General features: G+C 60.4%; 1 protein-coding gene across 1 annotated transcript in view; it reads right to left on the bottom strand.

Annotated features, from left to right (window-relative positions):
• LOC122548250 (kinesin-like protein KIFC3) overlaps window positions 1–19,106 on the bottom strand; it is a 190,204-nt gene that overhangs the window by 100,909 nt on the left and 70,189 nt on the right. The window contains exons 11-13 of the mRNA XM_087987773.1: window positions 7,141–7,271; window positions 6,466–6,577; window positions 3,317–3,498 (exon numbers count right to left, since the gene is read on the bottom strand). Of these exons, the coding sequence (XP_087843899.1) occupies window positions 3,317–3,498; window positions 6,466–6,577; window positions 7,141–7,271 (425 nt within the window). The remainder of the gene's footprint in view (window positions 1–3,316; window positions 3,499–6,465; window positions 6,578–7,140; window positions 7,272–19,106) is intronic.

Below are 19,106 nucleotides of genomic sequence, written 5' to 3'. Positions count from 1 at the left end.
CACAGAGAGAGAGTGTGGGTGACATCTCTGCTCTGGGGAAAAGGCCCTGACTATCCATTCTGTCTGAGCCTGTCATAATTTTGTAAACCTCCATCAGGCAGCCTTATCCTTCCTGTCCAGTGGGAGACTGTGAGGGGGCGGGAGAGAGGTTGTGAGGGCATGAGGGAGAGGGAGGGAGGCTGTGAGGGAATGGTGGAGTTGGAGAGGGAGGGAGCTGTGATGGGGTGGGGGAGAGGGAGAGGGAGGGTGGGTGTGTGGGGGTGGTGGGGAGGGAGAGGGAGGGAGGGTGGCTTTAAGGAAGAGGGCACCATCTTAAAGCTGTCAAAGGGACACTCAGCCAATGATTAATCAGGAAAACTCAATATCTGTGAGGTAATTAATTATGTGCAAATGTCTGTGGAATCTCTAGTTTAAGGCTGCATTTGATCAGGAACTATTGTGTGAGAAATACAGTCTCAACTGTAAAATGTAAATGTGTGATTGAGATCTGGCATGGAGTAAAAAGGGTTGAAGCAGCCTGGTTAAAGTTTTCCAGCTTTGGGAATGTGTAATGGGAATGCTCGAGTTCACACATCCCAAGGGAATGTTTAGGGTGTTGGCCTTTCGAATGTGAAAGTGTGTCAAGAGAACCCTTGTACTGCTGTTGCCCTGAGCCAATTTAAACTCCATGGGTTTTACAAAGCTAACAGTGACATTGTGAATTGTGGCTTTAAGTGTAACAGAGAGCTGATTGTTATTGGATTTTTGGATGAACTCTGTTTTGGTGAATCCAAACACACCGTCCCGGAACACAGACACAAAAAGTGATGTCGCTACACAACTGCTTCACCAAGTACAGGGCACAGCGAGAATGAAAACCCCTGGAAACTACAAACAAATGCCGGAAATTCAAAACTAAAACCCCTGAAAACCAAAACTAGTCATTTGAAAACCAAAAATAAACCTCTAAAAACCAAACCTAAACCCTCCATAAATCAAAACTAATCATTTGAAAACCAAACCCCTGAAAACCAAAACCAAATCTCTAAAAACCAAAACTAAACACATGAAAACCAAAACTAAATTCCTGAAAGCCAAAATCAATCCTCTAAAAACCAAAACGAAACCCCTGAAAACCAAAACTAAACCCACAAAAAAGAAAACAAAAACAAACCCTTGAAAACCAAAGATCAAGCCTCAGGAAACTCTGCGAGCAACCCTGAACAGAAAATTTCCTGACCCACAATGCCCTGGGGGGGGGGGGGGGGGGGGGGGGCGGGGGTGAATTCCAGGATTTTGACCCAGTGACAGTGAAGGAACGGAGATACATTTCCAACTCAGGGTGGTGAGGGGCTCGGAGGGGAACTTTCAGGGGGTGGTATTGCCCCCTACCTTTGGGTAGAAGGTTTTGGACATGGATGAGGTCAGATTGGAATCCATGCCCACTCCCCGTGTCTGCGTGGGTTTCCTCCGGGTGCTCCGGTTTCCTCCCACAATCCAAAGATGTGCAGGTCAGGGTGAATTGGCCATGCTAAATTGCCCGTAGTGTTAGGTAAAGGGGCAAATGTAGGGGAATGGGTGGGTTGCGCTTCGGCGGGTCGGTGTGGACTTGTTGGGCCGAAGGGCCTGTTTCCACACTGTAATGTAATCTAATCCTGATGTTTCAATGCCCTGTGGTGATTGGCTGGAGGTGGGATCCCACTCCCAGTGGAGTCAAAGGCAGCCCGGCCTTGATGACTGCTGACCAATCAGATTGGAAATGGTGACCAATGACCAGTGAGGTCATATGATTGGCACAGGCTTGGAGGGCCGAAGGGCCTGTTCCTGTGCTGTACATATATTTGTTCCTTTGTTCTCTTTAGTTAACCATGTGACTCCTTACTCTGAGGTGATGCCCCTCTGGTCCTAGACTCTCCCACGAGGGGGAACAACCTCTCCATATCTCCATGCGGTAAAGAATTCCACAGATTCCCCTCCCCTCAGAGAGAACACGTTCATCCTCATCCATGACCCTTTATTCACCTCCTCACCAACGATAAATCTCTCTTTAGAACATAGAACATAGAAGAATACAGCGCAGTACAGGCCCTTTGGCCCTCGATGTTGCGCCGATCCAAGCCCACCTAACCTATCCTCCATATACCTATCCAATGCCCGCTTAAATGCCCATAAAGAGGCAGAGTCCACCACTGCTACTGGCAGGGCATTCCATGAACTTACGACTCGCTGAGTGAAGAACCTACCCCTAACTTCAGTCCTATATCTACCCCCCCTTAATTTAAAGCTATGCCCCCTTGTAATACCCGACTCCATACGCGGGAAAAGGTTCACACTGTCAACCCTATCTAACCCCCTAATCATCTTGTACACCTCAATCAAGTCACCCCTAAACCTTCTTTTCTCTAATGAAAACAGCCCCAAGTGTCTCAGTCTTTCCTCATACGATCTTCCTTCCATACCAGGCAACATCCTGGTAAACCTCCTCTGCACCCGTTCCAGTGCCTCCACATCCTTCCTATAGTATGGCGACCAAAACTGCACACAATATTCCAGATGCGGCCGCACCAGAGTCTTATACAACTGCATCATGACCTCAGGACTCCGGAACTCAATTCCTCTACCAATAAAAGCCAGTACGCCATATGCCTTCTTCACCGCACTATTTACCTGGGTGGCAACTTTCAGAGATCTGTGTACATGGACACCAAGATCCCTCTGCTCATCCACACTACCAAGTATCCGACCATTAGCCCAGTACCCCATCTTCTTGTTATTCTTCCCAAAGTGAATCACCTCACACTTAGCTACATTGAATTCCATTTGCCACCTTTCTGCCCAGCTCTGCAGCTTCTCTATATCCTGCTGTAACCTGCCACATCCTTCCTCACTGTCAACAACTCCTCCGACTTTCGTATCATCCGCAAACTTGCTCACCCAACCTTCTAACCCTTCCTCCAGGTCATTTATAAAAATGACAAACAGCAATGGTCCCAAAACAGATCCTTGCGGAACACCACTAGTGACGGCACTCCATGAAGAAACTTTGCCATCAACTACTACCCTCTGTCTTCTTCCAGCCAGCCAACTCCTAATCCAAACCTCCAACTCACCCTCAATGCCATACCTCTGTATTTTTTGCAGTAGCCTACCATGGGGAACCTTATCAAACGCCTTACTAAAATCCATATATACCACATCTACCGCTTTATCCTCATCCACCTCCTTAGTCACCTTCTCAAAGAATTCAATAAGGTTTGTGAGGCACGACCTGCCCTTCACAAAACCATGCTTTATAAATGAGTGAAACCCTCAGGGTTGTGGTTTGTTGTGGAGCTACCTCCTCCTGTGTGGCCTGGAATGGGAACACCTTGTCGAGTTCAAAGCTCCTTGCCCGGCCTTTGTACATCACCCTGACCCTGCAGTCCACACTGGGGTCCAGCCAGACCGCAGGGGGGTCACTCCCCTCCTCCCAGTCAGACCCAGTCACTGGCTTCACTCGGCACAACACCCGAATATTTCCTAACGAGGAGAGAGAGAGATGGAGAAAGAGAGAGATGGAGAAAGAGAGAGGGAATGAGAGACACAGAGAGAGACACACACACACACATGCAGAGAGGGATGGAGAGAAAGAGAGATGGAGAGAGAGTGAGACAGCGAAAGAGGGACAGAGAGAGAGTGAGGCGGAGAGGGAGAGAGGGACAGTGAGAGAGAGAGAGACACAGAGACAGACAGAGAGACAGACAGAGAGAGAGAGACAGAGAGAGAGAGACGGAGAGAGAGACAGAGACGGAGAGAGAGACACAGAGGAAGAGATGGAGACAGAGAGAGACAGAGAGAAAGGGACAGAGAGAGAGAAAGACAGAGATGGAAAAAGAGAGAGAGAGACAGAGAGAGAGAGAGACAGGGAGACAGAGAGACAGAGAGAGAGAGAGACAGAGAGACAGAGAGAGAGAGAGACAGAGAGAGAGAGAGAGACAGAGAGAGAGAGAGACAGGGAGAGAGAGAGACGGAGAGAGAGACAGAGACAGAGAGAGAGACACAGAGGAAGAGATGGAGACAGAGAGAGACAGAGAGAAAGGGACAGAGAGAGAGAAAGACAGAGATGGAAAAAGAGAGAGAGAGACAGAGAGAGAGAGACAGAGAGAGAGAGACAGAGAGAGAGAGAGAGAGATGGGGAGAGAGAGACAGAGAGACAGAGAGAGAGAGACAGAGAGAGAGAGAGAGAGATGGGGAGAGAGAGAGACAGAGAGAGAGAGACGGGGAGAGAGAGAGAGACGGGGAGAGAGAGACAGAGAGAGAGAGAGGGAGAGACGGGGAGAGAGAGACAGAGAGAGAGAGACAGAGAGAGAGAGAGAGACGGGGAGAGAGAGACAGAGAGAGAGAGAGAGACAGAGAGAGAGAGAGAGACGGGGAGAGAGAGACGGGGAGAGAGAGACAGAGAGAGAGAGACAGAGAGAGAGAGACGGGGAGAGAGAGAGAGAGAGAGAGACAGAGAGAGAGACGGGGAGAGAGAGACAGAGAGAGAGAGGGAGAGATGGGGAGAGAGAGACAGAGAGAGAGAGACGGTGAGAGAGAGACAGAGAGAGAGAGAGAGATGGGGAGAGAGAGAGAGACAGAGAGAGAGAGATAGGGAGAGAGACAGAGATAGGGAGAGAGAGACAGAGAGAGAGACGGGGAGAGAGAGACAGAGATGGGGAGAGAGAGAGACGGAGATGGGGAGAGAGAGAGACAGAGAGAGACAGAGCGAGAGAGACAGAGAGAGAGAGAGACAGAGAGAGAGAGAGACAGAGAGAGAGAGAGACGGGGAGAGAGAGAGAGAGACAGAGAGAGGGAGAGACAGAGAGAGAGAGAGAGAGACGGGGAGAGAGAGACAGAGAGAGAGAGACAGAGAGAGAGAGGGAGAGATGGGGAGAGAGAGACAGAGAGAGAGAGACAGAGAGAGAGAGGGAGAGATGGGGAGAGAGAGACAGAGAGAGAGAGACGGTGAGAGAGAGACAGAGAGAGAGAGAGAGATGGGGAGAGAGAGACAGAGAGAGAGAGACAGAGAGAGAGAGAGATGGGGAGAGAGAGAGACAGAGAGAGAGAGATAGGGAGAGAGAGACAGAGATAGGGAGAGAGAGACAGAGAGAGAGAGAGAGACGGGGAGAGAGAGACAGAGACGGGGAGAGAGAGAGACGGAGATGGGGAGAGAGAGAGACAGAGAGAGAGAGAGACAGAGAGAGAGAGACAGAGCGAGAGAGACAGGGAGAGAGACAGAGAGAGAGAGAGACAGAGAGAGAGAGAGACAGGGAGAGAGAGAGAGACAGAGAGAGTGAGAGACAGAGAGAGAGAGAGAGACGGGGAGAGAGAGACAGAGAGAGAGAGACGGGGAGAGAGAGGCAGAGAGAGAGAGACGGGGAGAGAGAGGCAGAGAGAGAGAGAGAGATGGGGAGAGAGAGACAGAGAGAGAGAGACGGGGAGAGAGAGGCAGAGAGAGAGAGAGAGATGGGGAGAGAGAGACAGAGAGAGAGAGACGGGGAGAGAGAGGCAGAGAGAGAGAGAGAGATGGGGAGAGAGAGACAGAGAGAGAGAGACGGGGAGAGAGAGGCAGAGAGAGAGAGAGAGATGGGGAGAGAGAGACAGAGATGGGGAGAGAGACAGAGAGAGAGAGACAGAGAGAGAGACGGGGAGACAGAGACAGGGAAAGACAATCAGATTTCCACACATTGAGGTTGACAAGTGGCATATTAACATACGTGCCACACACAATGACCATCCCCAATATCTCCCACTGGCATTGAATGGTATTACTAACACAGGGCTGACATTACCTGGCCCCAGCTCAGAGCTCCACCAGGGGGTGCTCCTTATACACAGGGCTGACATTACCTGGCCCCAGCTCAGAGCTCCACCAGGGGGTGCTCCTTATACACAGGGCTGACATTACCTGGCCCCAGCTCAGAGCTCCACCTGGAGGTGCTCCTTATACACAGGGCTGACATTACCTGGCCCCAGCTCAGAGCTCCACCAGGAGGTGCTCCTTATACACAGGGCTGACATTACCTGGCCCCAGCTCAGAGCTCCACCAGGGGGTGCTCCTTATACACAGGGCTGACATTACCTGGCCCCAGCTCAGAGCTCCACCAGGAGGTGCTCCTTATACACAGGGCTGACATTACCTGGCCCCAGCTCAGAGCTCCACCAGGGAGTGCTCTTTATACACTGGCCCCAGCTCAGAGCTCCACCAGGGGGTGCCCTTTATACACTGGGCCGACATTACCTGGCCCCAGCTCAGAGCTCCACCAGGGGGTGCCCTTTATACACTGGGCCGACATTACCTGGCCCCAGCTCAGAGCTCCACCAGGGGGTGCCCTTTATACACTGGCCCCAGCTCAGAGCTCCACCAGGGGGTGCTCTTTATACACTGGGCCGACAATACCTGGCCCCAGCTCAGAGCTCCACCAGGAGGTGCACTTTACCCAATAGGCCAATGTTGTTTGGTCCCACCTCGGAGCTCCACCAGCTGGTCATGGTATTTCTTCCTGAGGACCATCTCCCTCTCATACTTTTCCATCAGGTTTTTGTTGGAAGCTGTTACCACGGTGATTTCTGCCTGGATCTGTCAGAATGAGGAAGGAGTTACGTGGAGAATACCTCATTAATAGCTCTCGAATTCTCCTCTAAAATCCCAGAGGACACGGCTTTGGGGAAGGAATCAGGAACAGGAGGACGCCATTCAGCCTCCCCTCTCGAACCTGTCACCCAAGGACAGGAGGAGGCCATTCAGCCTCCCCTCTCGAACCTGTCACCCAAGAACAGGAGGAGGCCATTCAGCCTCCCCTCGCAAACCTGTCACCCAAGAACAGGAGGAGGCCATTCAGCCTCCCCTGGCGAACCTGTCACCCAAGAACAGGAGGAGGCCATTCATCATTTCATGAATGATCTGTACCTCCCCCCAACTCTGCTCCGTCTCCCCTGGGGGTGGGAAAATATCCTCCCTGAGCGATGAAGGGGCAGAGAGAGACAGTTGTTGCTGACTTTGAAGATAGTGGGATTGGGAGGGCAGGGGGAATAGAGACAGATGGGGCTGTCTTCCCCAGGGCTGGGGTTCAGACACCATGAGGGGGTAATTGTTACAGACGGCCTGATACCATCACGTGATCGACCCTCTGTCTCATTCACCTGTCGCTTTGCCTCAGAAATGGCTGCTTCGTAAAACTGGGCGAAGTTTTTCACCTGACTCCGGAGACTGTTATAATTCGCTTTCATCGTCTTCAGGACGGGTTTCAAACTCCTCAGATTCTGCTGTACCCCTGACAGGGGCAAACACACAGCAACTGTGACACCAGGGCGAGAGACAACATCACCCCCACCCACCTACACCCACCCCCATCACCCGCACACACCCCCATCACCCCCACCCACCTACACCCACCCCCATCACCCGCGCACACCCCCATCACCCCCACACACCCCCATCACCCCCACACACCCCCATCACCCCCACACACACCCATCACCTCTACACACCCCCATCACCCGCACACACCCCCATCACCCCCACACACCCCCATCACCCCCACACACCCCCATCACCCCCACACACACCCATCACCTCTACACACCCCCATCACCCGCACACACCCCCATCACCCCCACACACCCCCATCACCCCCACACACACCCATCACCCCCACACACACCCATCACCCCCACACACACCCATCACCCCCACACACCCCCATCACACCCACACATCCCCATCACCCCCACACACCCCCATCACCCCCACACACACCCATCACCCCTACATACACCCATCACCCCCACACACCCCCATCACCCCTACACACCCCCATCACCCCCACACACACCCATCACCTCTACACACCCCCATCACCCGCACACAGCCCCATCACCCGCACACAGCCCCATCACCCCCACACACCCCCATCACCCCCACACACACCCATCACCCCCACACACACCCATCACCCCTACACACCCCCATCACCCCGACACACACCCATCACCCGCACACACCCCCATCACCCCCACACACCCCCATCACCCCCACACACCCCCATCACCCCCACACACCCCCATCACCCGCACACACCCATCACCCCCACACACCCACCCATCACCCCCACACACCCCCATCACCCCCACACACCCCCATCACCCCCACACACACCCATCACCCGCACACACCCCCATCACCCGCACACACCCCCATCACCCCCACACACTCCCATCACCCGCACACACCCCCATCACCCGCACACAACCCATCACCCCCACACACCCCCATCACCCCCACACACCTCCACACACCTCCATCACCCCCACACACCCCCATCACCCCTACACACTCCCCTCACCCACACCCACCCCATCACCCCCACACACCCCATCACCCCCACACACCCCCATCACCCGCACACACCCCCATCACACCCACACATCCCCATCACCCCCACACACCCCCATCACCCCCACACACCCCATCACCCCCACACACCCCCATCACCCCCACACACCTCCATCACCCCCACACACCCCCATCACCCCCACACACCCCCATCACCCCTACACACCCCCATCACCCCCACACACCCCCATCACCCGCACACACCCCCATCACCCCCACACACCCCCATCACCCCCACACACCCCCATCACCCCCACACACCCCCATCACCCGCGCACACCACATCACCCCCACACACCCCCATCACCCCCACACACACCCATCACCCGCACACACCCATCACCCGCACACACCCCCATCAACCGCACACACCCCATCACCCCCACACACCCCCATCACCCACACACACACCCATCACCCCTACACACCCCCCTCACCCACACCCACCCCATCACCCCCACACACCCCATCACCCCCACACACCCCCATCACCCGCACACACCCCCATCACACCCACACATCCCCATCACCCCCACACACCCCCATCACCCCCACACACCCCATCACCCCCACACACCCCCATCACCCCCACACACACCCCCATCACCCCCACACACACCCATCACCCGCACACACCCCCATCACCCGCACACACCCCATCACCCGCACACACCCCCATCACCCCCACACACACCCATCACCCCCACACACACCCATCACCCCTACACACCCCCATCACCCCCACACACACCCATCACCCCCACACACACCCATCACCCCTACACACCCCCATCACCCCCACACACACCCATCACCCCCACACACACCCATCACCCCTACACACCCCCATCACCCGCACACACACCCATCACCCGCACACACCCCCATCACCCGCACACACCCCATCACCCGCACACACCCCCATCACCCCCACACACACCCATCACCCCCACACACACCCATCACCCCTACACACCCCCATCACCCCCACACACCCCCATCACCCCCACACACCCCCATCACCCCCACACACCCCCATCACCCGCGCACACCACATCACCCCCACACACCCCCATCACCCCCACACACACCCATCACCCGCACACACCCATCACCCGCACACACCCCCATCAACCGCACACACCCCATCACCCCCACACACCCCCATCACCCCCACACACACCCATCACCCCTACACACCCCCCTCACCCACACCCACCCCATCACCCCCACACACCCCATCACCCCCACACACCCCCATCACCCGCACACACCCCCATCACACCCACACATCCCCATCACCCCCACACACCCCCATCACCCCCACACACCCCATCACCCCCACACACCCCCATCACCCCCACACACACCCATCACCCCTACACACCCCCATCACCCGCACACACCCCATCACCCCCACACACCCCCATCACCCCCACACACCCCATCACCCCCACACACCCCCATCACCCCCACACACACCCATCACCCCTACACACCCCCATCACCCCCACACACCCCATCACCCCCACACACCCCCATCACCCCCACACACCCCCATCACCCCCACACACCCCCATCACCCGCACACACCCCCATCACCCGCACACACCCCCATCACCCCTACACACCCCCATCACCCCCACACACCCCCATCACCCCCACACACCCCTATCATCCCTACACACCCCCATCACCCGCACACACCCCATCACCCCCACACACCCCATCACCCCCACACACCCCAATCACCCCCACACACCCCCATCACCCGCACACACCCCATCACCCCCACACACCCCCATCACCCCCATCACCCCCACCCACCCCCATCACCCCCACACACCCCCATCACCCCCACACACCCCCACCACCCCCACACACACCCATCACCCGCACACACCCCCATCACCCGCACACACCCCATCACCCCCACACACACCCATCACCCCCACACACACCCATCACCCCTACACACCCCCATCACCCCCACACACACCCATCACCCCCACACACCCCCATCACCCGCACACACCCCCATCACCCGCACACACCCCCATCACCCGCACACACCCCATCACCCCCACACACCCCCATCACCCCCACACACCCCCATCACCCCCCCACACACCCATCACGCCCACACACACCCATCACCCCTACACACCCCCATCACCCCCACACACACCCATCACCCCCACACACCCCCATCACCCCCACACACCCCCATCACCCGCACACACCCCCATCACCCGCACACACCCCCATCACCCCTACACACCCCCATCACCCCCACACACCCCCATCACCCCCACACACCCCTATCATCCCTACACACCCCCATCACCCGCACACACCCCATCACCCCCACACACCCCATCACCCCCACACACCCCAATCACCCCCACACACCCCCATCACCCGCACACACCCCATCACCCCCACACACCCCCATCACCCCCATCACCCCCACCCACCCCCATCACCCCCACACACCCCCATCACCCCCACACACCCCCACCACCCCCACACACACCCATCACCCGCACACACCCCCATCACCCGCACACACCCCATCACCCCCACACACACCCATCACCCCCACACACACCCATCACCCCTACACACCCCCATCACCCCCACACACACCCATCACCCCCACACACCCCCATCACCCGCACACACCCCCATCACCCGCACACACCCCCATCACCCGCACACACCCCATCACCCCCACACACCCCCATCACCCCCACACACCCCCATCACCCCCACACACACCCATCACCCCCACACACACCCATCACCCGCACACCCCCATCACCCGCACACACCCCCATCACCCGCACACACCCCATCACCCGCACACACCCCCATCACCCGCACACACCCCCATCACCCGCACACACCCCATCACCCGCACACACCCCCATCACCCGCACACACCCCATCACCCCCACACACCCCCATCACCCGCACACACCCCCATCACCCCCACACACACCCATCACCCCCACACACACCCATCACCCGCACACACCCCCATCACCCCCACACACCCCCATCACCCCTACACACCCCCATCACCCCCACACACACCCATCACCCCCACACACACCCATCACCCCCACACACCCCCATCACCCGCACACACCCCATCACCCGCACACACCCCATCACCCCCACACACACCCATCCCCCCACACACCCCCATCCCCCCCACACACCCCTATCACCCCTACACACCCCCATCACCCCTACACACCCCCATCACCCCCACACACACCCATCACCCCCACACACCCCCATCACCCGCACACACCCCCATCACCCCCACACACACCCATCACCCCCACACACCCCCATCACCCGCACACACCCCATCACCCCCACACACCCCCATCACCCCCACACACCCCCATCACCCCCACACACCCCCATCACCCCCACACACCCCCATCACCCCTACACACCCCCATCACCCCTACACACCCCCATCACCCCTACACACCCCCCTCACCCACACCCACCCCATCACCCCCAAACACCCCATCACCCCCACACACCCCCATACACCCCCATCACCCCCACACACCCCCATCACTCCCACACACACCCATCACCCGCACACACTCCCATCACCCCCACACACCCCCATCACCCCCACACACACCCATCACCCGCACACACCCCCATCACCCGCACACACCCCATCACCCCCACACACCCCCATCACCCCCACACACCCCCATCACCCCCACACACCCCCATCACCCGCACACACACCCATCACCCGCACACACCCCCATCACCCGCACACACCCCATCACCCCCACACACCCCCATCACCCCCACACACCCCCATCACCCCCACACACACCCATCACCCCCACACACCCCCATTACCCCCACACACCCCCATTACCCCCACACAGCCCCATCACCCCCACACAACCCCATCACCCCTACACACCCCCATCACCCCTACACACCCCCATCACCCCCACACACCCCCATCACCCCCACACACCCCCATCACCCCACCCACCCCCATCACCCGCACACACCCCCATCACCCGCACACACCCCATCACCCGCGCACACCACATCACCCCCACACACTCCCATCACCCGCACACACCCCATCACCCCCACACAACCCCATCACCCGCACACACCCCCATCACCCCTACACACCCCCCTCACCCACACCCACCCCATCACCCCCACACACCCCATCACCCCCACACACCCCCATCACCCGCACACACCCCCATCACACCCACACATCCCCATCACCCCCACACACCCCCATCACCCCCACACACCCCATCACCCCCACACACCCCCATCACCCCCACACACACCCATCACCCCTACACACCCCCATCACCCGCACACACACCCATCACCCGCACACACCCCCATCACCCGCACACACCCCATCACCCGCACACACCCCCATCACCCCCACACACACCCATCACCCCCACACACACCCATCACCCCTACACACCCCCATCACCCCCACACACCCCCATCACCCCCACACACCCCCATCACCCCCACACACCCCCATCACCCGCGCACACCACATCACCCCCACACACCCCCATCACCCCCACACACACCCATCACCCGCACACACCCATCACCCGCACACACCCCCATCAACCGCACACACCCCATCACCCCCACACACCCCCATCACCCCCACACACACCCATCACCCCTACACACCCCCCTCACCCACACCCACCCCATCACCCCCACACACCCCATCACCCCCACACACCCCCATCACCCGCACACACCCCCATCACACCCACACATCCCCATCACCCCCACACACCCCCATCACCCCCACACACCCCATCACCCCCACACACCCCCATCACCCCCACACACACCCATCACCCCTACACACCCCCATCACCCGCACACACCCCATCACCCCCACACACCCCCATCACCCCCACACACCCCATCACCCCCACACACCCCCATCACCCCCACACACACCCATCACCCCTACACACCCCCATCACCCCCACACACCCCATCACCCCCACACACCCCCATCACCCCCACACACCCCCATCACCCCCACACACCCCCATCACCCGCACACACCCCCATCACCCGCACACACCCCCATCACCCCTACACACCCCCATCACCCCCACACACCCCCATCACCCCCACACACCCCTATCATCCCTACACACCCCCATCACCCGCACACACCCCATCACCCCCACACACCCCATCACCCCCACACACCCCAATCACCCCCACACACCCCCATCACCCGCACACACCCCATCACCCCCACACACCCCCATCACCCCCATCACCCCCACCCACCCCCATCACCCCCACACACCCCCATCACCCCCACACACCCCCACCACCCCCACACACACCCATCACCCGCACACACCCCCATCACCCGCACACACCCCATCACCCCCACACACACCCATCACCCCCACACACACCCATCACCCCTACACACCCCCATCACCCCCACACACACCCATCACCCCCACACACCCCCATCACCCGCACACACCCCCATCACCCGCACACACCCCCATCACCCGCACACACCCCATCACCCCCACACACCCCCATCACCCCCACACACCCCCATCACCCCCCCACACACCCATCACGCCCACACACACCCATCACCCCTACACACCCCCATCACCCCCACACACACCCATCACCCCCACACACCCCCATCACCCCCACACACCCCCATCACCCGCACACACCCCCATCACCCGCACACACCCCCATCACCCCTACACACCCCCATCACCCCCACACACCCCCATCACCCCCACACACCCCTATCATCCCTACACACCCCCATCACCCGCACACACCCCATCACCCCCACACACCCCATCACCCCCACACACCCCAATCACCCCCACACACCCCCATCACCCGCACACACCCCATCACCCCCACACACCCCCATCACCCCCATCACCCCCACCCACCCCCATCACCCCCACACACCCCCATCACCCCCACACACCCCCACCACCCCCACACACACCCATCACCCGCACACACCCCCATCACCCGCACACACCCCATCACCCCCACACACACCCATCACCCCCACACACACCCATCACCCCTACACACCCCCATCACCCCCACACACACCCATCACCCCCACACACCCCCATCACCCGCACACACCCCCATCACCCGCACACACCCCCATCACCCGCACACACCCCATCACCCCCACACACCCCCATCACCCCCACACACCCCCATCACCCCCACACACACCCATCACCCCCACACACACCCATCACCCCCACACACACCCATCACCTCTACACACCCCCATCACCCGCACACACCCCCATCACCCCCACACACCCCCATCACCCCCACACACACCCATCACCCCCACACACACCCATCACCCCCACACACACCCATCACCCCCACACACCCCCATCACACCCACACATCCCCATCACCCCCACACACCCCCATCACCCCCACACACACCCATCACCCCTACATACACCCATCACCCCCACACACCCCCATCACCCCTACACACCCCCATCACCCCCACACACACCCATCACCTCTACACACCCCCATCACCCGCACACAGCCCCATCACCCGCACACAGCCCCATCACCCCCACACACCCCCATCACCCCCACACACACCCATCACCCCCACACACACCCATCACCCCTACACACCCCCATCACCCCGACACACACCCATCACCCGCACACACCCCCATCACCCCCACACACCCCCATCACCCCCACACACCCCCATCACCCCCACACACCCCCATCACCCGCACACACCCATCACCCCCACACACCCACCCATCACCCCCACACACCCCCATCACCCCCACACACCCCCATCACCCCCACACACACCCATCACCCGCACACACACCCATCACCCGCACACACCCCCATCACCCGCACACACCCCCATCACCCCCACACACCCCCATCACCCCCACACACACCCATCACCCGCACACACCCCCATCACCCGCACACACCCCCATCACCCCCACACACTCCCATCACCCGCACACACCCCCATCACCCGCACACAACCCATCACCCCCACACACCCCCATCACCCCCACACACCTCCACACACCTCCATCACCCCCACACACCCCCATCACCCCTACACACTCCCCTCACCCACACCCACCCCATCACCCCCACACACCCCATCACCCCCACACACCCCCATCACCCGCACACACCCCCATCACACCCACACATCCCCATCACCCCCACACACCCCCATCACCCCCACACACCCCATCACCCCCACACACCCCCATCACCCCCACACACCTCCATCACCCCCACACACCCCCATCACCCCCACACACCCCCATCACCCCTACACACCCCCATCACCCCCACACACCCCCATCACCCGCACACACCCCCATCACCCCCACACACCCCCATCACCCCCACACACCCCCATCACCCCCACACACCCCCATCACCCGCGCACACCACATCACCCCCACACACCCCCATCACCCCCACACACACCCATCACCCGCACACACCCATCACCCGCACACACCCCCATCAACCGCACACACCCCATCACCCCCACACACCCCCATCACCCACACACACACCCATCACCCCTACACACCCCCCTCACCCACACCCACCCCATCACCCCCACACACCCCATCACCCCCACACACCCCCATCACCCGCACACACCCCCATCACACCCACACATCCCCATCACCCCCACACACCCCCATCACCCCCACACACCCCATCACCCCCACACACCCCCATCACCCCCACACACACCCATCACCCCTACACACCCCCATCACCCGCACACACACCCATCACCCGCACACACCCCCATCACCCGCACACACCCCATCACCCGCACACACCCCCATCACCCCCACACACACCCATCACCCCCACACACACCCATCACCCCTACACACCCCCATCACCCCCACACACCCCCATCACCCCCACACACCCCCATCACCCCCACACACCCCCATCACCCGCGCACACCACATCACCCCCACACACCCCCATCACCCCCACACACACCCATCACCCGCACACACCCATCACCCGCACACACCCCCATCAACCGCACACACCCCATCACCCCCACACACCCCCATCACCCCCACACACACCCATCACCCCTACACACCCCCCTCACCCACACCCACCCCATCACCCCCACACACCCCATCACCCCCACACACCCCCATCACCCGCACACACCCCCATCACACCCACACATCCCCATCACCCCCACACACCCCCATCACCCCCACACACCCCATCACCCCCACACACCCCCATCACCCCCACACACACCCATCACCCCTACACACCCCCATCACCCGCACACACCCCATCACCCCCACACACCCCCATCACCCCCACACACCCCATCACCCCCACACACCCCCATCACCCCCACACACACCCATCACCCCTACACACCCCCATCACCCCCACACACCCCATCACCCCCACACACCCCCATCACCCCCACACACCCCCATCACCCCCACACACCCCCATCACCCGCACACACCCCCATCACCCGCACACACCCCCATCACCCCTACACACCCCCATCACCCCCACACACCCCCATCACCCCCACACACCCCTATCATCCCTACACACCCCCATCACCCGCACACACCCCATCACCCCCACACACCCCATCACCCCCACACACCCCAATCACCCCCACACACCCCCATCACCCGCACACACCCCATCACCCCCACACACCCCCATCACCCCCATCACCCCCACCCACCCCCATCACCCCCACACACCCCCATCACCCCCACACACCCCCACCACCCCCACACACACCCATCACCCGCACACACCCCCATCACCCGCACACACCCCATCACCCCCACACACACCCATCACCCCCACACACACCCATCACCCCTACACACCCCCATCACCCCCACACACACCCATCACCCCCACACACCCCCATCACCCGCACACACCCCCATCACCCGCACACACCCCCATCACCCGCACACACCCCATCACCCCCACACACCCCCATCACCCCCACACACCCCCATCACCCCCCCACACACCCATCACGCCCACACACACCCATCACCCCTACACACCCCCATCACCCCCACACACACCCATCACCCCCACACACCCCCATCACCCCCACACACCCCCATCACCCGCACACACCCCCATCACCCGCACACACCCCCATCACCCCTACACACCCCCATCACCCCCACACACCCCCATCACCCCCACACACCCCTATCATCCCTACACACCCCCATCACCCGCACACACCCCATCACCCCCACACACCCCATCACCCCCACACACCCCAATCACCCCCACACACCCCCATCACCCGCACACACCCCATCACCCCCACACACCCCCATCACCCCCATCACCCCCACCCACCCCCATCACCCCCACACACCCCCATCACCCCCACACACCCCCACCACCCCCACACACACCCATCACCCGCACACACCCCCATCACCCGCACACACCCCATCACCCCCACACACACCCATCACCCCCACACACACCCATCACCCCTACACACCCCCATCACCCCCACACACACCCATCACCCCCACACACCCCCATCACCCGCACACACCCCCATCACCCGCACACACCCCCATCACCCGCACACACCCCATCACCCCCACACACCCCCATCACCCCCACACACCCCCATCACCCCCACACACACCCATCACCCCCACACACACCCATCACCCGCACACCCCCATCACCCGCACACACCCCCATCACCCGCACACACCCCATCACCCGCACACACCCCCATCACCCGCACACACCCCCATCACCCGCACACACCCCATCACCCGCACACACCCCCATCACCCGCACACACCCCATCACCCCCACACACCCCCATCACCCGCACACACCCCCATCACCCCCACACACACCCATCACCCCCACACACACCCATCACCCGCACACACCCCCATCACCCCCACACACCCCCATCACCCCTACACACCCCCATCACCCCCACACACACCCATCACCCCCACACACACCCATCACCCCCACACACCCCCATCACCCGCACACACCCCATCACCCGCACACACCCCATCACCCCCACACACACCCATCCCCCCCACACACCCCCATCCCCCCCACACACCCCTATCACCCCTACACACCCCCATCACCCCTACACACCCCCATCACCCCCACACACACCCATCACCCCCACACACCCCCATCACCCGCACACACCCCCATCACCCCCACACACACCCATCACCCCCACACACCCCCATCACCCGCACACACCCCATCACCCCCACACACCCCCATCACCCCCACACACCCCCATCACCCCCACACACCCCCATCACCCCCACACACCCCCATCACCCCTACACACCCCCATCACCCCTACACACCCCCATCACCCCTACACACCCCCCTCACCCACACCCACCCCATCACCCCCAAACACCCCATCACCCCCACACACCCCCATACACCCCCATCACCCCCACACACCCCCATCACTCCCACACACACCCATCACCCGCACACACTCCCATCACCCCCACACACCCCCATCACC

The sequence above is a fragment of the Chiloscyllium plagiosum genome, unplaced genomic scaffold (genome assembly GCF_037043375.1).
Source record: "Chiloscyllium plagiosum isolate Xiang-an unplaced genomic scaffold, Cpla_swu_hap1 HiC_scaffold_5, whole genome shotgun sequence".
Taxonomy (NCBI): Eukaryota; Metazoa; Chordata; class Chondrichthyes; order Orectolobiformes; family Hemiscylliidae; genus Chiloscyllium; species Chiloscyllium plagiosum.
Note: the sequence above shows the minus strand (reverse complement) of the source record. Positions and strands in the feature narration are given on the sequence as shown.